This window comes from Miscanthus floridulus, unplaced genomic scaffold (genome assembly GCF_019320115.1).
Source record: "Miscanthus floridulus cultivar M001 unplaced genomic scaffold, ASM1932011v1 fs_512_1_2, whole genome shotgun sequence".
Taxonomy (NCBI): domain Eukaryota; kingdom Viridiplantae; phylum Streptophyta; class Magnoliopsida; order Poales; family Poaceae; genus Miscanthus; species Miscanthus floridulus.
Genome location: NW_027096859.1, coordinates 1 through 24331, shown reverse-complemented (window position 1 = coordinate 24331; position 24331 = coordinate 1). Strand labels below are relative to the sequence as shown.

Genomic DNA, 24331 nt, shown 5'->3' with positions numbered 1-24331 from the left:
AGCTGAAAAATACGGATTATAAGAGAAATGAACCAGACCTAAATTACATATTTTTTTTTGTTTCTAGGTATGTAGCTTCTGTTAAAAAAATCAAAATAGCTTACAACTTAGAATAGAATATTATGTATCAGAAACTTTAAGATAGATTAAGGGCATGTTTGGGTCTAAAACTAAAAATTAGTCCATCTTATGAAAAATAATTAAACATGAGCTAATTATGGGCTAATGGACTCTAACCATAAATTAGCCCTCATTAGCTCTTATTAGTCCGGAATTAGCCCACATTTAGGCATTCTAATTGGTATAAAAAACATGGGCTAATAACACACCCCCTAGGGGAATACAAAAGCTGTTCTCATTTCCTAATCAATTCAATTCCCGCATATATATACACTATCATACGTGATTAAAAAGAGTTTATTTGACAAATGGTAAGTAACAATAAACTATCTATCGAGTCGTACGTTTATTTAATTTAAAATTGTACTTCTCTTCTAAAAGTTATTATATTTGCGGAACAATTTTCAAATGTTTCTCAGTATTCTAAGATGGAGGGAGCAGTACCGTATGTCCCTATCTACTGAAATCACTTACTTGGCTGGTCAAATTAGGTGAGTGGGCCCGTCGTCCGACAGCGACCTACCTAGACCTAGTTGATCGAGAAGTAGGGGGCTGCCATGGATGGCTACATCCAAGATAGAAAACACCTGATAAGGTTTTAGGCACAACCCTCAGCACCCTTTTTTTTAATTTAGCCCTTTTTGTAAAATATTCACGTTTACACCCCTGGGGGACGTAAACTAGAATTTAGACCCTGGGGGTTGGCGCCATGACCTACGGAGCCGAGGTAATATGCCTCGGCGCGCCGAGGTGCGTGGTGGGCAACAACGCGTCGATCTGCGTGGCAGTGATGTGGCAGAGCTCGATGCCGCAGATCTAGGTGTCGAGGTCGATGCCACGGATCTTGCTGGCGCCGAGCTCGGTGCCACAGATCTCGGCATCGAGGTATTAAATCTATACCCCACGCCGTCGTCTTCCTCACTCTCTATCTCGCTCTCTGCTCAGTCGCTCGCGCCACCGACGCATGCCCGCACCGCTGCCTCGCTAAGCCGGCCGTCCCACCTCCTCCGGCCGCCGTCCACCGTGCCTGCCCTTCCCTCCACCTTCGTGCGCCCCAGGCTCCGTTCTTGCTCCCTTTCCTCCTCGTCCACGCGCCCTGGCCGCCCTTGTCGCCCCCTTCCCTCCTCCGCGGTTACCGGCGGCGAGGGCGGCCCCCACCGCTCTAAGGCAGGCCCGTGGGCCTCCGGGCCTTGCTCGTGGCGGCGCCCCCGCGCCCCTCTGCTACCCAGCACCTCCCTGCTACCGTCGTCCACCAACAACAAGGTTTTTTTTAGTTTAGGTAATTTAGTATTTTAGTTATTCAGCTTTTTTTAGTTTATGTAATGTTGCAAATTTAGTTTATTTAGTTAGATAGATAGTTAGGTAAATTAGTTAGCAAATTTAGTTAGAATAGTTAGCAAATGTATTTAGAAATTGTAGTTAGATGTTTAGATAGATAATTAGATAGTTGTTTAGTTAGCAAATGTAGTTAGATGTTTAGATAGACAGTTAGATAGTTATTTAGTTTGGTAATTTAGTTCTTTGGCCAATTTAGATAGTTAGATAATGTGGGTAGTTATTTTTGTGCAATATACCTGTAGTAACTTTCATGTTGTGCATATGGTTGAATACATGTTTGTATCGTATTGTGATGTCATATTATAAGTGTGGATGTTTGTAAAACAAGGAAAACTCTGGTGATTTTTTTATGATTTATTCATCGTAGTACACAGGCGTATAAGATGATTTGATTGCAAATATGACCGTACCTATAAATTCATTACAACATGTGTTATCCAATCGTATCGTACTCAGGCTTTGCGGATGAGTTTATATTGTCCTAGTCCTCAGACAATCAATCATCATGTGTAAATTTGGCTAATAAATAAATATTGATCCTAACAGAATGACAGCAACAATTTATCATGTCATATGTGCAGTACATCTGTAGCATCTAGCATTTTCAGTGATTTATTATATCACCGTCCTATCGTACATCGTTGAATAAGCTTTTTGGTAACCGAATCTAGGCTTTTCAGTATCCTTCGAAATAGGCTTTTCAGTGATACTAAGCAGGCTTTTTAGGAGCATTTACTCCACAATACAACGGCTACTAAACCTGCCACCGCCTATATATACTCAATATTGGATGCATTACTACTTAATTCTCAATGAATATTTGCTTTTGTTGGAGTAGGAATGTCTGGACGGTCGTCCAGAGGGAAAGGTTTCGGTATTGAGAGAGGAAAAGGGGAGGCAATGGGCCGAATGCATTTCCTATCAAAGGGCCTTTCCTATAATTAAACCAATTTCGTTCTAAGTACCAAAAGCAATGAACATTAAACCCTAAACCTAGGGTTTTCTATTTGTTGCACATCAATGAACCCATAATATAACACGATGGATAGAGATTACCTTGGTTTACTAGATTTACCACGCATTGGCATCCTACGGTTGCATAATACAAATATTAATAATTGCTTAAAACACTAAGTAATGGCGTGCCTACAGTTGCAAAATACGCATAATATATACCAAATCAATGCGTAAAAAATGAGGAGGGGAGAGATGATACCTTGCTCTCGAAGATCTATGAATCAAATCAAAGTTTTCAAGGTCAAATTCGTCGATTCAAGAGATTAGGCGGTTGGGGAGAGGAAGAACCCGAGAGGAAGGAGTAACAAATGAAATAAGCCTCAGCCAGGAAAACTTGGTCACGGCTTTTTAATTCGAGCTCGGCGTCAAGATCTATGGCGCCGAGGTACCAGCCACGTCAACGCCACCTCGGCTGCTCCACTGTCCCCGGCCACGCACCTCGGCGCCATGACCAATAGCACCGAGACATGTTACCTCAGCGCCGCGGTTCATGGCGTCGACCCTCAGCACCCAAATTCTGGTTTACATCACCCAGGGTTGTAAACGTGAAAATTTTACAAAAAGGGCCAAATTGAAAAAAAAAATTGGGCCCCAGCAGTATTGCTGGTGTATATTGTATAATATACTACTCGTCAGTGAGTTTCTACGCACCCCTTCGGTGACCTCGTGCCATTTTGAGAAGTTCCGCTCGTCGCCCCGGCCATTCGTGCAGGTTCCGCTCGTCGCCCCAGCCGTTCGTGCCCAGCCCCTCTGGCTCTGGTGTCATAGTTTGCAGCTATCGATCGATTCCAGGTGATTTATCGGCGTTCGACCTGGTGGATCCTCCAATTTTGGCGTGTCATATTAGGGCTCTACGGATGGCGACTGGCCAGGCAAAATGTGTGGAACAAATTCACACTTGTTCCATCTTTCCATGGTCCAATTCTACAATAATCTGCCGAACTGCACTTTTGTTCTGGAATTCTAACCAGCCCGGTCGCACCTCGATCACATTCTCCAGTTAGTTAGCTACCTGATCTAACTCAATCGAGGCACTCTTTTTTCAGAGTTCTATAAAAATATCATGGCTTTGCAAAATCATGAGGTGTTTGGATGTGAATTTTGATTAGTTTTGTAAACCATATTGGCTCCGTTCACTTCGCTGAAAAAACAAGCCGAAACACTGTTCGGGCTGATTTGTTGTAAGAGAAAAATACTGTTTCTGCTGAAAAAATAAGCTGAAAATACGGATTATAAGAGAAGCGAACATGGTCATATCCTAAAACTAGTCTTTTGGGTGGAACTAGACATTGTCGTGCACAATCAGCCCTTTTGGTTTGACAAGTTCTGTCCATCAAATTGAACTCGGTCTAGAAATGAGATGGACTCGGCCATACTCCCCGCCGCACATAATTCACGTGTTTCCTGGAATCCAGGATATATTGAGTAGAGCAGTCAAATTAAACTTGTTCCAAAATCATTGAAGTTGTTAAGATGAGAAGTAAACGGCATCTGACTTTCCCTTTGACCGTTCATCCGCTCATCCGTCCAAGAATCGCATTTCATCGGGAAAGGTACTGCCAAACTCTGTTCACCAACATTTGCCAAGGCAACATATACGACGGGCTCAGTGGCGATCAAGAATAATAGAAAATTGCAATCACGCACTGAAAGAACGGGAGAAAAGACGGACAATTTCTATCCAGAAATCTTTCATCGGCCAGTGCAAGCATCAGCCTGCCGGCCACACTCTGGCTCCGTGCAGAAAGAACCTTCTGTGTGCAAGCCGTCCTTTATGTGCATTTTCTGGAACATCATGCACCAAAAGCTTATCTGCCTGGCAAGCTTTCAGCAATCCCGACAAAGGAGCCAGTTGAGCAAGTGCATCCAAAACCTGCCCTTTCGGACCATTTTTTTTTTAACATCGGACCCATTTTCTATTAGTGAACAAATGGGATAATCATTTGCGCCTCCACTCAAGAAGAAAAGAGAGAGAACAGTCAGACCCTTCCAAATGTGTTTAAATAAGCACGTTGTGTTAGAGCCAGGTTTAAACCGAAGTGTTTGCAAACTTCAAGGATTCCAGGAGAGCAGTGCAATCGTCTGCACATTCTTTCTGACATTCCTTTGAAGCTTCTAGTGTCTGTGCAAGTGAGAGAAACCCTGCCTCATCACCATTTATTTTTCAAAAGAAGGGCAAGAACATTGTCGCTCATATTGAGTTGATCCTGTTTTTATGGCAAAACCGGGTCTAAAAAACAAAAACTGCTCGGCTAAAAGAGCGGCATGAATAATCAGGTTTCCCAAGGACAAACCAATTCATGGTCAAACAATGGGTACATTCAAGGGGACTCAAAGCATCCTTACGTAATATCCTTGTCATGATGCCAAATCCACATCATCAGAGCTAGCTGCCAGGCCCAGGTCCAATGCACATCTCATTTGGCTCTTACCTGCACAACGGGAAAAAAAAAATACAGCAGTTGCACAGCATAACACGTTTCTGAAGTGTGCAGTGGCGGAGCCTCGTGGAGGCCAAGCTGGGCATCGGCCCCCCCTTGCTTGACTATGCTCCACTGTTATTCCTGTGAATGCATTCATTGTTTCATGCGATAGAGAGAAGAAAAATATTTAACTAAGAACACAGGCAGTCTGTAGTAGCTAGAAGTTAGAGGCAAGATGAATTAGCCCCTCCTTTGTTTGATGCCACGCTCCGCCGCTGGAAGTGTGGGCCATGTCGCAACAGTCCAACCTGTGGCCGTATTAATCTAGTTAACTAATAACCATGATCGAGTCAAAGCTTAGAAAGGAGCAATGTTCAAGGTTTTACCCCGATGAGGACAAGAAGCAACTGCCCCACTACCAACTAGGAATACAGAAACATTTTTCTTCAACCATTTCATGTTTTGATCAGTTCAACTGAGCTCTTTGTAGCCTTGTTTAAGGCCTCCCATACCCTTGCATGCGTGCGTTCTTATGAGCATATCCAATGCTTGGACCCCGTCAACGGCCCATACAATAATTGACGAGATATTCTTCTGAATCTGGTGATGCAAGATTGTTTTGCTTGAAACGCTATTTGCTTTGCCTGGTTCCAACCTCAGGAAGAAAAGGGCGGCATTTGGTAGCAGCTGACTTGTCCATTAGCTAGCTCATTGCATAGACTTCTCCAAAGATAGCCATCAGAGTTAGCTGTGGTCTGCTGCAACTTGTGTGGAGGCCTAGCCCTGAAGGGCACGGCATGGTGGCGATGCAGCAGCTGCTACTTCTGTTCTTGCTCTTGGTATATGTCCGGCCAAGTTTCAGTCAGACGAACTCCCAAGATGGTAAGCCTTGATTTTTTGCATTTGATCAGGATATAGGAAGCATGCTGCCATCTTTTTAGGCTAGAATTATCCACAGAGTGCCTGTTGACCTGAAAAAAATGTTCAGCTAGATTAGTTCAACCAGGATGATAATCTGAATGTTTTGATTACAATGAACATTAGTCACCACCAGATAAAAAATATTTAACCTCATTCAGTTACATCAAAGTTTGTTCATTTTAAATTTGGCTGTCTTGAACTTTTTAGAATTATCTCTATTCAACAAAACAAGAAGATTTTTTCGGCATAAGTCAGTTTGTGTTACCTTTGAATTAATGTTTTTGCATCAGTTCATTAGTCAAGGTTGTGCAGAACTGTAATGTAATCAAATCCACAAGACCAAATGGATCAAATTCAGAAAGTCATGGTTATGTATGAAGTATGTTCTCATGATAAAACATAAAGCTTAACACTGAACAGTGTTCCTTTTTTCCTTGCTATTTTCTTTCTTAGGCTTAACTCTCTTTGACTTCCTTGAAATGGTACTTGCATATATTCCTCTCACATGAATTTACGATCCTAAGAACTAATCAACTACTAGAGTCATTAATGCAGAAATTATCAACTAATGTTAGCTTAATGATTTCTACAGTTGCTGCACTTAAGGCTTTGATGAATAATTGGCGAAATGAACCAGAAAGCTGGACAGGTTCAACCGATCCCTGCACCTCCTGGGTTGGAATTTCCTGTTCCAATGGTCGGGTGACAGAAATGTGAGTGCTCAATAAACCTTCTTCTCTTAACAAATAATCAAACGCTCTGATGAAACCTGGTGTTTGCAGGAGATTAGCAAGCATGAATCTGCAAGGTACATTAAGCAATGCCATAGGCCAACTATCTGCTTTGAAATATCTGTGAGTCCACTGTCCTCGGAATGAAAATAACTCACTTTAACTAACAATAATACTTACGTATTTTCTCAAGAAATCTTATCACAACATAGAACTACAGTCAGTTAGATGCTACAACCTACCAGTTTACCTAGAGATCAACAGAAGAGAAAACATACGTTAAGCTACTGCCATAAACTACATGCAGGGATCTGTCTAACAACCAAAACCTCGGGGGTCCACTTACTCCAAATATTGGAAATCTGAAGCAGCTCACCACTCTGTAAGAAATAACATTTCATGATAACACTATTCTTTTTGAGGGATCTGCAAAGATTACCAAAAAGGAGAAGGAACGCTGACCTATCTTGGTTCTCTCAGGATTTTGCTTGGATGCAAGTTCACAGGGAATATCCCGGAAGAAATAGGCAACTTATCACAGCTCACATTCCTGTAAGAAGTCACTCAAATTCAGAAGAAAATAAAAAACGGACAATATTCTGTTTGTCATGTGAATTCAGTTAACTATTTCCTTGTGCAGGGCACTAAACTCAAATAACTTCACTGGTGGAATTCCACCAACACTTGGCCTCCTTTCAAATCTTTTCTGGTTGGACATGTCAGCAAATCAGTTGTCAGGACAAATACCAGTTTCTCCAGGGTTGAATCAACTTGTCAACACGAGGCATTTGTAAGTTCTCAAATGTTTTACCAACTCTAGCATAAAAAGAACAAAAAACGTAGCTTAAATGTTCTAACTGCGTACGGATGCATACATGCAATCAACAGCCACTTCAGTGAGAACCAGTTGACAGGCCCGATGAGCGAAAGCCTTTTCAGTGACAAGATGAACCTTATACATGTGTAAGCTGTGTTCCTCATTTGCAATAGCAACTCTCTATTTATTTCTGTCACCACAGTATGTCACTGCTTTCTGTAACCATCGCCAGGATATTTAATAATAACAACTTTACTGGACCAATCCCAGCATCTCTTGGAAAAGTCAAATCACTTCAAATAATGTAAGTACCAGATAAATCATGTTCTCCATCAATCTTGCACAGTGTTTTGAGCATTTTCACAATTGTTGCCAGCCGACTAGATCATAACCAGTTCAGCAGTCCAGTTCCCAATAGTATTGCCGCCCTAAGTAACCTGATGGAACTGTAAGTAACTAAATTTCAATGAATACCAACAGATATTTCATGATACTAGAAAATTACATTGCAAATATCCCTTTTGGTTCTTGGCTTCTTGCAGGAGCTTAGCAAACAACCAACTGAACGGGACCATGCCGGATCTCACTGATGTAACCCAGCTAGATTATGTGTAAGAAAAATATACCACATTCAAGTTAAAGATTTGTTTTCTGCGGTTAATTTTTTCTTTATCTAAGCAGAGACCTAAGCAATAATAACTTTGCAAGCTCGCCAGCACCAGGATGGTTTTCAACGTTGACATCCCTAAATACCATGTGAGTTTTTGAAGATTAACGAAATCAATTAAATGTAAAGCTACAATACAGATAATGTTTCTGGTTGGATATGCAGATTTATGGATAATGATGATCTTAATGGGACAATCCCTAGTGCTATGTTCAGTCTCCCCAACCTGCAGCAAGTGTAATTCATTATTGACTTGTTCCATGATTCCCTTGAATATCTAAAGAGTTCAACTCAGTAATTTGTTGTGCATTCTGCGATGTCACAACTTGTCATGCAGATCACTAGCTAGGAACGCGTTCAGTGGGAAACTTAATCTGACAGGTAACATCAGCTCGCAGTTGCAGGTTGTTAATTTGACATCTAATCAAATCATCGAAGCGAATGTAACGGGCTACAGAAACAGCCTTATGTAAGCATTCTCCTCTCAAACAGAAATGATTATATGCTTGCATGCTTACCGCCATGCGTTTTTTTAACCATCATGGTTTTTGTTCTTATCCAGATTAACAGAGAATCCTGTATGTTTGGATAACATTAGTTTCTGCACACTCAAACAAAAGCAGCAAGCGCCATACGCCACTAACCTTGGCCCATGTGCTGCCATTCCATGCCCCTTTGATCAGTCAGCAAGTCCAGTCACTTCACAGAACTGTGCATGCACCAATCCCTTTCAGGGTTTGATGATTTTCCAAGCACCCGCCTTCTCTGATGTCATAAGCCCCACGATGTTCCAACGTCTGGAGTCAACGCTTATGCAGAACCTTAGCCTGGCACCAAGATCAGTTGCCATTTCCAATGTTCAATTCAGTCCAGGAAACCCTCTAATATTCACAGTGAAGATTTTTCCAGCCAGTGGAACGAGCTTCAATCGCTCAGAAGTCATAAGAATCATTTCTCCTCTGGGCAACCAAACTTATAAAGCCCCAACTAATTTTGGACCATACAGCTTCATAGCGAGCACATACTTTCCAGGTATGTAAACAGTACCATTCCACAAGGTGTGTACCATCTTTGTCTGACGTATCTTGAATTGCTAATCGTCCATTTCAGCTCCCAGCGATAAAAAGTCCTCAATGGGCAAGGCAGCAATAATTGGAATAGCAATCGCGGGTGTTGTCCTTATTCTTGGCCTTATTGTGGTAGCAATATATGCTCTACGACAGAAAAGAATAGCCAAGGAGGCAGTAGAGCGAACTACAAATCCTTTCGGTAATGTGTTATTTCACAGCTAACTTTAGTCCAATAGAAGATGTGGTATATATGTGCATGCACTTGTATCCATTTTGAGCTAGCTACTATATTTAATTCTAGGGTACCCTTTAATTCTATGTGTACCAAAGATTAAAGACTAGGAAGATAACTGTACTTAGAAGCATAATGATATGTCTCCTGATTCATTCTTGTTAATGCTTTGTTACCACAGCATCATGGGGAGCTGGTGGGACAGACAACGGAGATGCACCACAACTGAAGGGTGCAAGATACTTTTCATTCGAGGAACTGAAAAAATGCACCAATAATTTCTCAGAAACACATGAGATAGGATCCGGAGGATATGGGAAGGTAATTCAGTTGCCGTGTTGGCCTGTTCACAGCTAGACACATGTGTTTGCGAAAGCATCTAACATTATATTTTACTCTGTTATAAAAGGTGTACAAAGGAACACTAGCAAACGGGCAAATAGCTGCAATAAAACGCGCGCAGCAAGGATCCATGCAAGGTGCAGCTGAATTCAAGAATGAGATAGAACTGCTGTCCAGGGTTCATCACAAGAACCTAGTGAGCCTAGTGGGTTTCTGCTACGAACAAGGGGAACAGATGTTGGTTTATGAATATATTCCTTATGGGACATTAAGGGAGAACTTGATGGGTATCAACTACACTACTCACTCTAAGTAACACAAATTTACTTAACTAGTACATATGCCTACAGAAGGGCGGGCCAGGTGCAAGCGGTAGAGTCTTACCGCCTGTGACCGGAAGGTCCCGGGTTCGAGTCGCGGTCTCCTCGCATTGCACAGGCGAGGGTAAGGCTTGCCACTAACACCCTTCCCCAGACCCCGCACAGAGCGGGAGCTCTCTGCTCTGGGTACGCCCCTTTAGTACATATGCCTACACAAGAACATAGGACCTAACCATGACTTGATTGCAGGTAAAAGAGGAGTGAACTTAGATTGGAAGAACCGCCTCAGGATTGCCATTGGCTCAGCAAAAGGTCTAGCATACCTCCATGAACTTGCTGATCCACCAATCATACACAGAGATATCAAATCAACCAATATCCTTTTGGATGAAAGTCTCAATGCTAAGGTTGCTGATTTTGGTCTTTCAAAACTTGTGTCTGACACACAAAAGGGCCATGTTTCTACCCAAGTAAAGGGAACACTGGTATGTATTTTGGATATTCTTTGGTGTCGATTCACCTAAGAAACACTTTTGCTGATTCCTCTTTTTGCATTGTTGCTAGGGCTATTTGGATCCTGAATATTACATGACGCAACAGCTCTCTGAAAAGAGTGATGTCTACAGCTTTGGAGTTGTCCTGCTGGAACTAATAACTGCCAGCCAGCCCATAGAGAAAGGCAGGTATATTGTCCGTGAGATCAGGACAGCAATAGATCAATATGATCAAGAATACTATGGCTTGAAGGGACTAATCGATCCAAAAATCCGGGATTCAGCTAAATTAATTGGCTTCAGGAGATTTATACAGTTGGCTATGGAATGTGTGGAAGAGTCTGCTGTTGACCGCCCAACAATGAATGATGTGGTTAAGGAACTTGAGATCATCATACAGAATGAAGGGGCACAATTGTTAAACTCAGCGTCTTTATCAGTTGAACAATTTGGAAACGAAAAGAGTCGAGATCCTTATGCAGAACATTTGCCTATGAATGATGAAAGCAGCAGCAGCACTTTTGACTACAACAGTGTGTATTCATACTCAGCTGTTCAACCAAAGTAGATAACAGTCTCCACTCTTTGTTTTTGTTGAGGGATGAATTATACGACATTAATTTTTTTTCTGTTGATAAATCAATGAATGAATATTTCAGAAACACAATGGCAAAATGACTTGCTTAAGATGAAACAGCAGTGAATGTCTGGTCTATCGATAAAACCATTCATGCCCCTGTACTCCTTTACACTTACAACATAAAAAAATGTCTGAAAACAAATATCTCTTTTCTACATGCCAAGATAAACATTATTATGTGATATGAACTGTTTCTCCCGATGCATTTGTAATTTCATATAGTTATCAGATGTAAGTCCATTAGTTCTGCAAACAATCCTACATCAAGATTGAAGGCAGCACCATTCCATATGGTTATAAATTACAAACTAGCTACCATTTCTTGACAAGTTTATGTCAGATTGGCCAGTTGGATCAAGAACTAGTCCAAGACAATATCGGAGAGAGGCCATGGCCATGATGTTCTTGTCAGTGGATGCCAATATGTGAGTACAAAGGACTGATGAGGGACAATATTATAACTGATGTTTGCCCTTTGTTGACAAACAAATGATTTAGTAGAGGCATTGCCCATGTGTGTTGAAATATCTTTGTTTTGGTTATATTAATTAACAGTAACGAAGATAACTCAGTCATTACTACTGTAATGCATGTCTGCTGCACTTCTTTAGAAGTAGCAGGGACAAGTGTTATGAAAAATGTTCACTGCACTAATCGAGTCCCATCTGCAGCCAGTTGGGAGAACGGGATAATTCAAAGATATGAATACTCAAAAGTTAATGAAACCAAAAATACCAATAAACAAACTTGAATTTAAGACATGGGCAAAACAAGAAAGTACCCTGCAGAAACAATGGAAGTAACTATGTCGTTATCAGAGCTTCCAAAGCATTGACGTCGTTATTTCAGTCCACCTCATCATACACTGGATCAATGAAAAGAATAATATCAACTACATGACAGCAAAAGTATTATGAAATGACAAAAAATACTGTATGCCAGCCACATTAAGTTACAACCTGTAAGCATGAGCAGGCTACACAAATTTAAATGACAAAACAGACACCAGTTGTCACAAACACATCCATGTTCAAAAGTTTAAAGAAACATGTTGACAGGATTGTGACTTGCACCAAGCCACCAAAGACCTATACCTGGGAGAGTCCTCAGACAACAGGTCATTCAGGGATCCATGGAAGAGTCGGTAATCCTTATGCAACTCTGTTGTTTTACACGCCTTTCCATTTCCTTGGCTTACTCTCTAGTTTATCACTAAATTTGCAGCTGGTGCAAGTCTCATGAGGAATATGCAATCAAGTGCAGATTGTAAACCTTAGAAGGCTCCACTCCTTAAAGCATTCACAACAGTTTTGTGGAACCCTGAGGTTCAGTGTGTTTGTCGCTCTCAAAATGAAGGCACTGTCCATCCTTCTACTGATATTCATGATTTTGGCCAGTCTTCCTGCACTATTCTGTGATACAGATCCCCAAGATGGTAACTATACAACCTTGGTCTCTGAAACTTTCTATTCTTACTTAGACTAGGCTTGCAAAGTTATAGCTTAAGCATCTTGAAGCCTGACAAAACACACAGATTTGCTAGATGAGAAACCTTTTATATGCCACACTTAGTTTTCAGAAACAATCTTGTTCTCTCCAAAGAAAAAAATGTTTCATGTTTTAGCATGCCTTTATCTTGAAGTATGTAATATCCAATGAAATATTGCTATGATAAGCACCATATCAAATGAAACAAAAAGTATCATTCTTCTTTATTTCTCAAGTTGGTGACTTTTCCTAATTTATATTGTGAGTTAGCAAATAAAGAGCAGCTAGCAATAAAAGAGATGGCAGTATCAACTATCAAACCATGCAAATGAGAATGTAACTCAATTCAGTGTTATGTAAATTGCTCAATTGATAATAACACAGATACCAATTGACAGTGGCTGCACTTCAGTCTCTAATTAAAGTGTGGCAGAACTTCCCATCAAATTGGGAAGCATCAAATGATCCCTGTGCTGCACAATGGGATGGCATTATGTGCAACAATGGGCGAGTCATATCAATGTGGGTATCAACTAATAATGTTTTACTAGTTTTACTTTAACTTTCCGTCCATTGAATTAAAAATCCATGTTTCCAGGAGGTTATCAAGCATCAATCTTCAAGGCACATTAAGCAACAGTATAGGCCAGCTCAGCGAGCTTGCTTACCTGTGAGTCATTTTGCATAGATAATTAAAGTTTATAAACTATCTTTAGCACTGTATTTTTCTGGTTCCAATTGATAGACATATCAGAAGAGTCTGCTCAGCATTTGACTGCATAATTACTTTATTTCCATGTATTGAAAAGTAGTTTTGAAAATCTAGAATCTATATTTAAAGTTTATAAATTATCATTGGCACCGTATTTTTCTGGTTCCAATTGATAGACATATCAGAAGACTAGAAGAGTCTGCTCAGAATTTGACTGAATGATTACTTTGTTTCCATGTATTGAAAAGTAGTTTTGAAAGTCTGGAATCTTGTAGTTATTACTATTTACTAGAAAGCATGACTTCAAATTTAAGCTATATACTGAAAGATTTTGGCTCCCGGATATGGGGTGGAAATTGCAAGTTAATCCCTTCCAGCCAAGCCCAGTATTCAATACATGTTAAAAACATTCAAGAAAATGGTTGCTGCTGCACTTCTATCCTAATATCCTATGCAAATGTCTAGAGTTTATGGACGAGTTTCCTAATTCAACTGTGTAATATGGCTTTCATGTGTGCACTAAATAGTTAAAACTAACGGAGTGGATTTCAGCTTACAGTGTCAACAACCTCCAGGTTTCAAACTTTCAATTGATGTGTAGTTGTGTACCATAGAAAAGGAACTTCCTAATTTACCTCCATAAGACATCGTATTCAATTCAACATTTGCTGATCGCCTACGCCTTTGCCCAGGAGGTCTGGTTTATAATACTCCAGAGATTGGGACTGAACTCCATCCCTCCAACTTTCACTAGCAAATTTTCAAGCTGGTGGTACTGGGCAGTCAAGGAAGTGGAGAAAGAGACTATAAAGGGGCTCAATTCACTTATCTTTTTTTCTCCAACTACGCAGGAGAGCTGCATGTTATTTCATTACGATTGAAAAAAGATGCAACGAGCCGAGTTTAGAAAGAACCTGGACATGAGGTCCCCAACACACACAGAAAATTAGACTATTCCTTTGCCAGAAGAAAAAAAATACGACCACCTGACCACACCGGAGACTAACTACCCGGGGTCAGCAACCTCGCCAAGAGACCACTAAGCTTTGAAGCTCCCGCCATGCACCAAAGACTACATTCATCCCCTACAGACTGTAACAGCACTTGAATGTTTGGTGAGGTTCCTTCAAACACACAGGAGTTCCGATGCTTCCAGACTTCCCAAGAAACTAGGATGATGAGGGAATTCAGCCCATTCCTCATCTCCATAGGCACCCTTCTGATGGCCGACTTCCACCAGCCAGAGAAATTCGAGGCCGTAGGTGAGGGCGCAACAACGACCAGGTTCAACTGTTGAAGGAAATCTGGAAACATCATTCTATCATTCTAGTGGTTTAGGAAATCTGGAAACATCAGAACAATTACAGCTTTTAATGGCGCAAGTCCGAGTGTCAGGGCTGTGCTGCAGACAGTCCAGATGAACATCTTGTGGTGCTCTGCTGTAGCAACTAGCAAAGGCATTCCAGGAGCTGCTGCCAGGTCGTTTTCTGGGGATAATACCCCTGGTCCTGGTAGTTTGATGGTTGCCCACTGTTGAAAAGGGCCATTCGTGTCTTGTTTTCTCCTGATTGTGGTGTGGGTGTGTTTATGTGAGTTTTGGGTGTGTGTTTTTGGGAGGCTATGTCCCTCTTGTGTAATCTTCTCTCTCTTAAAGAAATGATACATAACTCTCTTGCGTGTTTGAGAGGAAAAAGACATCATATTCACTCATGTGTTATGGTGCATGCAGGGACCTCTCGTCCAACAGTGGTCTTAGTGGCCCACTACCCACTTCGATTGGCAACCTCAGGCAGCTCACAACACTGTATGTCCTGACCTAAGGGCAAATTCTTATATATCATAACGCATCAATGAAGCTTACCTAATGCGTTGTGATCTTCAGAATCTTGGCTGGCTGCAGCTTCACAGGAGGCATCCCCGAAGAATTAGGAAACTTGGTGCAGCTCTCATTCTTGTAAGAATTATTACACTGACAGAAAATCTTAATCCCAACTCAGTGTTCTTGTTACCTCTCTGCTGCTGCTTTGCCTATACTGATGAAATGAACTAGCAATGAAATATACTCTGCAGGGCAATGAATTCAAACAGATTTACAGGCAGAATTCCTGCTTCAATTGGCCTACTCAAAAACCTCTTCTGGCTAGACTTGTCAGAAAATCAACTTTCTGGTCCTGTTCCGATTTCATCAACCACTTCTCCAGGGCTTGACCTACTTACAGCCACCAAACATTTGTAAGATCCTCTAACATTTCTTATCTCCCATAAATCAAGAACGGATGATCAGTATGCATGCTTTTACTCGTGCTCCTACCATGCTGATACTCTGTTCCGATCAATTAACAGCCATTTCAGTAGAAACCAATTAACTGGTAATCTCGACGGCCTCTTCAGCCCTAGCATGAGACTCGAACATATGTAAGGCAGCACTAATTTCTAATGCTAGCAATGCTTACACATTAAAGTATTGTACTGACCACTTTGTTTGTCTTCACAAGATTATTTGACAACAACCAAATTGACTGGTCCTATCCCTGCTGAACTTGGTAGCATCACTACCCTCCAGATTCTGTGAGTATCTTGGCATTTTTCTTTATTCCAACCATATTCTCAGCATTAATGTTGACTTCTTTGCATCTTCATCAGCCGATTAGACAATAATAAATTCACAGGAGCAGTTCCAACCAATATCAGCAACCTAGTTGACCTAAATGTACTGTAAGTGCTGTATCATTTTTGACCTCCCGGTCAAATGACTAACACATTTGCGTAAGTCAAGAGTTTCCAGTGTATTTCGTTTGAATAACTATCTTCTGCAGGAATTTTGCAGACAACCAGCTGCAGTGGAACAATGCCAGATCTCAGTACCCTGACAAAACTTAATGTGGTGTAAGATATCGCCCTTGTCTTCTATTCTGCACTGTCATCAGATATAAACATGGTGCCAAGTACTAATGAATTTTCTTTTCACACCCAGCGATTTAAGCAACAATTCATTTGATCCGTCTGCCATACCAACCTGGATGCTGACACTGGAAACACTTGCTTCAGTGTGAGTTGTTTAAGACATGCACTACAAGTCTCACTGCACTATATTTTCTCATTTAGTGAAACAATGTCACCTTGTAAAATCCTAACATGCAGAGCAATAGCTTCTGGAGGACTGCATGGTCAGATTCCCAACAGGATCTTTACCTTGCCCAGACTGCAGCAAGTGTAATTTTCTGGAAACATACAAGAAGATAAATTTTAATAACTAGCGAAGTTTCACATGTTTGCTTATTTTTGTCACTGATCAGACAGTATTCTAAGCAATAATGCCTTCAACGGGACACTTGACATGACTGGCAACATCACTCAACAACTGCAGCAAGTCAATTTGCTAAACAATCGTATAGTTGCAGCCAATATAACACAAAGCTACAACAGAACACTAGTGTGAGTACATTGCATGCTTCAAAACCAAAGATGACATGCTGCTTCTAGTCTCCATTTACTCACTAGAATTGCCTCTTCCTCTATCGGCAGACTTGTGGGAAATCCTGTGTGCTTGGATCCTGATTTCTCCAGTAGCCGCTTTTGCAGTATCCAGCAAGATAGCGCTACATCATACACTACTAGTGTAACCCATTGTGGTTCAACTTCTTGTTCCAGTGATCAAAGTCTAGACCCTGCGAACTGTGGCTGTGCCTATCCCTACATGGGTATGATTTTCTTCAGGTCACCATTGTTTGCAGACTTGAGAAACAATGAGCACTTTCAGCTACTGGAAGCTAGCCTCTCAACAGAGCTGGGACTGCAACCTGGTTCAGTTTTCCTTTCTGATATCCACTTCACCGGTGATAATTACCTCCAAGTTCAAGTCAGACTATTTCCATCGATCGGAACATCCTTTAACTTGTCAGAAGTAACGAGGATAGGCTCTGATCTTAGCAATCAAAATTACAAGCCACCACAAGGTTTTGGACCTTATTACTTTGTTGCAGATCCATATGTCCACTTTGCAGGTATTAAAATAATCAAATCTAATCATGTAAAATTATGTCTGTATGCAAGTAATTATGCATGAAATACATTAGGTTATCTTGTCTCAGGAGCAGCTGACGGTGGAAAATCGCAAGTAAGCACAGGTGCTATCGCTGGAATTGCAGTAGCATGTGGTCTTATTCTGATTGCTGTAACTTCTGGGGCAATATTTTCTTTATTACAAAAGAGAAGAACTAGGGAATTATCAGGACGAACAAATCCTTTCGGTGAGATTCCAAATAATATGGCTGACAACTGTATAGCTCTTAAAGCTACCAAATATTTCTTTAAGAAGAAAAACATTAAATTATCAGAATGTGTTTTCCATGGTTGCACCATTTAATAAAGTTCTTTATTTTGTAGTAAATCTATACACATCTATAGAAAACCAGTGAGAAAGACACACCGATAAAACTAATAAAACCAGATAAAAAGTCTACATAACCTCTCATTGATGAAGCGAAAATGGGAAACATATATGCCATTTATTTGAAGAGAATGGATTGTAACAGTATAGAGTACCAATGGTTTGCTAGAGCTGTTACAGACTTCCAGATGTATAACAAATACAGCTTATTGGTGCTAGATTGTAGAAAAAATACAATTTTACTTCATACAAGAATATCAATGTTATCATGTTACGAGATTATCTAGCGGTGTAATTAAGCAGGATTCAAGCTAGTTAACTAAATGGTAGCCTGATAGGCTATAATTTAGAGATATGATAAAAATATACAACAGAATTGACACAGCTATGTATACGAACTAGGCCAGCATGCCAAACCAACATCCAATTTTCGAATCCTATTTGTTAAATACCCAGCCTTTCAAAGCTTACAATTGTAACAGAAAATGTGTCTAACTACAAAAATATATTAATCAAATCAAATGCGTGTAAGCAGTAATAACGCAGAGAAAAGAACAAAAGTACTGTAGTTCGATAAAACTTCGCTGATTATTTACCTCATGCATATTCAAATTTTAGCTTCATGGGGAATCGCTAAAAAAGACAGTGGAGGTGCTCCACAGCTGAAAGGAGCAAGGTTCTTTTCCTTTGATGAACTGAAGACCTGCACCAACAATTTCGCAGAGAACAATGAAATAGGATCAGGAAGTTATGGAAAGGTAAACAGCTATTTATACAAAATAGATGATGGAATAAAAACATTATCCCAGCCTCTGCATTATAGGAGTTCCTTTTAAGGGATTTTACACGGACAGCTAATGTAGGGATTCATCTTCACATGTGAAAGGTTTACAAGGCAGTACTGGTAGATGGAACAAATGTGGCAATAAAACGAGCAGAGTATGGATCAAAGCAAGGTGCAGTGGAGTTCAAAAATGAGATTGAGTTGCTATCCAGAGTCCACCACAAGAACCTGGTAAGTCTGACAGGATTTTGCTATGAACAAGGGGAGCAGATGCTGGTATATGAATATGTCTCCAATGGGACATTAAGACAGAATTTACAAGGTATGTACATAAAACCTAGTAGCAAATCCTAAAGTGTTACATTCTTCCCTGTACCTTTCCTATTTTATAAGAAATATATTTGTTATGTAGCTAGAGGAATTTACCTGGATTGGAAGAAGAGGCTCAGGATTGCTCTAGGATCGGCAAGAGGACTAGCATATCTTCATGAGCTCGCCGATCCACCTATTATCCACAGAGATGTCAAGTCCACAAATATCCTTTTGGATGAAAACTTTAAACCAAAAGTTGCTGATTTTGGTCTGTCAAAGTTAGTTGCAGACACTGAAAAAGGCCACATTTCCACTCAAGTCAAAGGAACATTGGTAGGTTCTTCGGCCACAGTACTTCATCAATTATTATAAATCCTTTCCTTTGGTTAAGTTACTCTTGTCCTTGACGGTCAATTTCATGTCATAGGGCTATTTGGACCCAGAGTATTACATGACACAACAGCTCTCAGAGAAGAGCGACGTGTACAGCTTCGGTGTCGTCATGCTAGAGATACTGAGTGGCAGGCTGCCTATATCAAATGGAAGGTATATCGTCCGGGAATTCAGGATGGCCATAAACCCCAATGACCACGACTACTATGGCCTGCAAGGCATCGTGGATCCAGCCATCCACGATGCCGCACATACTGCGCGGTTCAGGAGGTTCGTGCAGCTGGCCATGGAGTGCGTTGATGAATCAGCCTCACGGCGGCCCACCATGAACTCTGTGGTGAAGGAGATTGAGACGATGCTGCACAGCGAGGGGCTGAGCTCGGGCAGCTCATCCACCGTGGAGTTTGAGCACGTGGGGACCGCCTCCACCTCGCACCCGTACAGTGGAGAGGTGGTCACGGCCCACTAGAACAGCAGCAGCAGCAGCATAGCAGAAGAACCACCCCGCCCAGAACTTAAACACAGCGAACCGTGGGGGAACTGCTCAGTTTGCAGTGTTTTCCTTTACCTGATCATTCGGTTGTATTGTATCACACGCTAGTTTACTTGATACATGTATTGTGCAAAAATTTTCCCAAGGATTGCGAGCTGCTATATTACACAGAATTTTCCACAACCATAATTAGATTAACAGTACCCAATGTGGACATGAAATCATCTCTAGCGGAATTATTATTTAGCAAACGCATCGATCGAAGCCTCTGAAACCCGGCATTTACTAGTAGTTAGCAGAAACGCAAGACCCAATCGCCGTAGGGGTGGGTGTGTGTGTGTGTGGGTGGGTGTGTTGCAGGCAGACCTCCAGTGTGGTCCTCGAAGACGTGGCCGGCGGTGGTGCAGAGAAGCCGTGAGCCGGTGCCCGCGCTCTCGTTCGCGCTTCTGCTGGTTCGCCTCTCCTCCTATCCCGACAGCCCTCACCGACGGTGTTGCCGCCGTCGCCTCCCCAGTCGGCCACTCCCCCTCTCTTCCGTCTCCAGGCTCTGGCATCCTTCCCTCCCCTGCCTCTCCCTCCGCGAGCGGCGGTGCGGGTTTGTATGGGCCGGGCTGCCTCCCGTTGCGTAGACGTTGTTGTGAAAAAAAGTCCATTTTTACGAAAGTTCATTTTTCCTCCCCAAACTTTAAAACCGGGCAAAACACCTCCCTCAACTTTTAAAACCATTCATCTTACCTCCCTGGCCTTGTTTTAAACGGTTTTGAAGACGGTTTTATCTTTTTTTATTTATTTATTTTGGCTGAATTTATAAAAAATCATAGTAAATTATAGAAAAAACATAAAATAGAAAATCCAATTTTGTTGGACTCCACATGAGTAGATCTAGTGAACATATAATATGGTATAGTTTAGTACAAAATTTTTGTTGTGACTTTAGATCTATGATTTTCTATAATTAAATAAAATAATGCATAGCTGCAGTTCTATAGTCCAATTATGGTGAAATTTTTATGGTGGGCTAATTATTGTATGTTTAAACTGTAGTAAAAATTTCATACTCATTGGATCATGTATAACTTAGTTATAGATTTTATTTAGGTTTATGCTTGTTAAATATAAATAAATCTATAACTAAATTATATATGATCGAATGAGTATGAAATTTTTACTACAGTTCAATCATATAATAAGTAGGCCACCATAAAAATTTCATCACAATTAGACCATAGAAACTACAACTATGAATTATTCTAATTAATTACATAAAAGCATAGATCTAAAGCTACAACAAAAACTTTGTATTAAAGTATACCATATTATATGTTCATTGTGTAGATCTACTCATGTGAAGTCCAACAAAATTAGAATTTCTATTTTATGATTTTTTTGTGATTTACTATGATTTTTCAAAGATTCAGCCGAAATAAATAAAAAAGAAAAAGACAACCCCGCGCTTCAAAACTGCTTATAACAGGGTCAAGGAGGTAAGATGAACGGTTTTAAAAGTTGACGGAGATGTTTTGCCTGGTTTTAAAGTTTAGAAAGGAAAAGCGGACTTTCGTAAAAATTGAGGGAAGTAATGTGAACTTTTTCGTTCTGTTGTTGTTATCGAGTTCCTCTAATAAACAGGCCGAAACTCTCAATTCTCAATGCTGGGCGGCCCGTGAACGTGTCGTTTCACTCCACGGCCTCGGCCAGACCCGGACTTACAGACGCCACGTGCCCAAACACATGAGTGAGTGAGCGCATGTCGATTGACGACCAACAGGCAACAGTACAACACGATTACACGACCACACCGCATCGACCGACTCATGGTGCATCATGTCATGCAAGAACAGGTCAAGAATAGACAGAAGAAGGGGCGGAGGCAGCCAGATCGGCGGTGGCTGGGCGAACGGACGCGCGGGCAAGACGGGAGGGGCATTTGCCGTTTGTGGGCAAACCACCGCGCCACGGACAGCGCGCGCACCGCTCCTTGCAACGGGCGACGGACCCATATAAGGCGTGGCCTCCCGGCTGCCTGTCCCCACTCGCTGTGCCCGCCCCCGCCACCGGCCGGATCGACAGCATCCACCACCTGACCGTCTGCTGCGCGCGGCGGCTCTCACACCGACACACAGGGCGCGCATAGGCGATCGAGGGCCCCCGCGAGGGATGGTGTGGTCGGCTGGGAGGATGGCAATGCGAGGCGCCTCCGCCGCGCTGCTCGTGCTGGCGCTCGTCGCCGCCGTGGCGCGCGCGGAGGACCCCTACCACTTCTTCGAGTGGAAGGTGACGTACGGGACGAGGACCATCATGGGGACGCCGCAGAAGGTGATCCTCATCAACGACTTGTTCCCCGGGCCTACCATCAACTGCACATCCAACAACAACATCGTCATCAATGTCTTCAACATGCTCGACCAGCCGCTCCTCTTCACCTGGTAAGTGATCCATCGATGCGTGCATGCATGATCAGGTCAGGATTTTGATGATTAATGGCTTATAATGCCGATGGAGGATTTTGATTGATTGCTCTGTCTGCTACGTGTGTGTGTATCTATATGCATGTATGTGCTTCGGCGTGCAGGCACGGCATCCAGCAGAGGAAGAACTCGTGGCAGGACGGCATGCCGGGCACCATGTGCCCGATCCAGCCCAACACCAATTTCACGTACCACTGGCAGCCCAAGGACCAGATCGGCAGCTTCTTCTATTACCCCAGCACCGGCATGCAGCGGGCGGCGGGCGCCTACGGGCTCATCAGCGTCCACAGCCGTGACCTGATCCCGGTCCCCTTCGACACGCCGGCCGACGACTTCCCGGTCCTGGTTGGCGACTGGTACACCAAGGACCACGCCGTCCTGGCCAAGAACCTGGACGCCGGCAAGGGGATCGGCCGCCCCTCGGGTCTCGTCATCAACGGCAAGAACGAGAAGGACGCGTCGAACCCGCCCATGTACAACGTGGAGGCCGGCAAGACGTACCGGTTCCGCGTCTGCAACGTGGGCATCAAGGCGTCCTTCAACATCCGCATCCAGAACCACATCATGAAGCTGGTGGAGATGGAGGGCTCCCACACCATGCAGAACGACTACGACTCGCTGGACCTCCACATCGGGCAGTGCCTGTCGTTCCTGGTCACCGCCGACCAGAAGCCCGGCGACTACCTGCTGGTGGCGTCCACCCGGTTCATCAAGGAGGTGAGCAGCACCACGGCGGCGATCCGCTACAAGGGGTCCAGCGCCCCGCCCCAGGCCAAGCTGCCGGAGAGCCCCAGCGGGTGGGCGTGGTCCATCAACCAGGCCAGGTCCTTCCGCTGGAACCTGACGGCGAGCGCGGCGCGGCCCAACCCGCAGGGGTCGTACCACTACGGCCAGATCAACATCACCCGCACCATCAAGCTCGGCATGGGTCGCGGCAAGGTGGACGGCAAGGAGCGGTTCGGCTTTAACGGCGTGTCGCACGTGGACCCCGAGACCCCCGTGAAGCTCGCCGAGTACTTCAACGCCACCGACGGGGTGTTCCAGTACGACCTCATCGGCGACGTGCCGCCCGCCAAGTCCGCGCCCACCAAGATGGCTCCCAACGTCATCCGCGCCGAGTTCCGCACATTCATCGAGGTGGTCTTCGAGAACCCCGAGAAGAGCATCGACACCATCCACATCGACGGCTACGCATTTTTCGCAGTCGGGTAAATCCATATGATGAAGCTAAGGTTTTTGTGTGTGTGTGAGTGTGTTTGATTGGTATCGCTCGACGATCTGACCTCCATCCGTGTGCAACGTGCAGCATGGGGCCGGGCAAATGGACGCCAGCGTCTCGGAGTACGTACAACCTCCTGGATACGGTGAGCCGGCACACGATCCAGGTGTACCCGAGGTCGTGGACGGCGGTGATGATGACGTTCGACAACGCGGGCATGTGGAGTATCCGGTCCAACATCTGGGAGAGGAATTACCTCGGCGAGCAGCTGTACGTGAGCGTCATCTCGCCGGAGCGGTCGCTTAGGGACGAGTACAACATGCCAGAGACCAGCCTCCGCTGCGGCAAGGTCGTCGGCCTGCCAATGCCGCCGTCCTACCTCTCCGTCTAGAGCATCGGCCGGTTTTCCCTTCATCACGATGGCCGCGCACGGTGCTGTACACAAAGGAGTTCCCCCTCGTTTATTCTCGTCCCGTCGTCCGGTTCATTTTCGCTTCCGAGGAATAATAATCAAACAAAGGGGCTCAAGACTTTGGGCACCAGTCACTCACTCACTACCAGGGGCGACCATGGAAAGGGGCGATGGTCAGCTGCAAGCATGCATGCGGATGCATGCATAAGTAACACCTCGAGATCAGACGCCGTCTCGAATCATTGTAGGAGTTAATAGTATATGATGATTGATTGATGATATATAAGCCTGTCTATCTAATAAGTCCCTCAGCCAAAATTGTTCTTTATATTATGTATATGTACATGCATATGTCTCCTGATTCAACTTTGATGATGTTTATTATCTTTCGCTTAATTTCGTACTGAACTTTGTAAGTTGATATATATGGATCAATAGATTACAGTAATCACTATATTGCAAGGATTCCAGTTCCAGCTGATAAAAAAGAGAGAGCATCCGTGAGATATTATTGTAACCACGTTAAAA

General features: G+C 43.0%; 2 protein-coding genes, 1 long non-coding RNA gene and 1 pseudogene across 3 annotated transcripts; 3 read left to right on the top strand and 1 right to left on the bottom strand.

Annotated features, from left to right (window-relative positions):
- Positions 1-4778: 4778 nt before the first annotated feature.
- Positions 4779-20230, bottom strand: LOC136532027 (uncharacterized). Its single transcript, XR_010778157.1, has 6 exons — positions 20071-20230; positions 18933-19011; positions 18319-18425; positions 11914-11997; positions 5285-5869; positions 4779-5206 (listed from the first exon to the last, which is right to left on the bottom strand). It is a non-coding gene; the product is annotated as an uncharacterized lncRNA (long non-coding RNA).
- LOC136532025 (leucine-rich repeat receptor protein kinase HPCA1-like) lies at positions 5658-11894 on the top strand. The gene is made up of 19 exons (XM_066524662.1): positions 5658-5780; positions 6412-6532; positions 6602-6673; positions 6858-6932; positions 7031-7102; positions 7191-7340; positions 7439-7513; positions 7600-7671; positions 7744-7815; positions 7910-7978; positions 8049-8123; positions 8200-8271; positions 8372-8503; positions 8597-9066; positions 9145-9303; positions 9518-9657; positions 9746-9965; positions 10248-10483; positions 10563-11894. The coding sequence occupies exons 1-19, from the start codon at positions 5696-5698 to the stop codon at positions 11058-11060; spliced, it is 2865 nt and encodes a 954-aa protein (XP_066380759.1). The 5' UTR covers positions 5658-5695; the 3' UTR covers positions 11061-11894.
- LOC136532026 (leucine-rich repeat receptor protein kinase HPCA1-like) lies at positions 12483-19795 on the top strand (annotated as a pseudogene).
- Positions 20231-21740: 1510 nt separating the features above from the next.
- Positions 21741-24257, top strand: LOC136532028 (L-ascorbate oxidase homolog). Its single transcript, XM_066524663.1, has 3 exons — positions 21741-22130; positions 22277-23380; positions 23479-24257. The coding sequence occupies exons 1-3, from the start codon at positions 21862-21864 to the stop codon at positions 23780-23782; spliced, it is 1677 nt and encodes a 558-aa protein (XP_066380760.1). The 5' UTR covers positions 21741-21861; the 3' UTR covers positions 23783-24257.
- Positions 24258-24331: the final 74 nt, after the last annotated feature.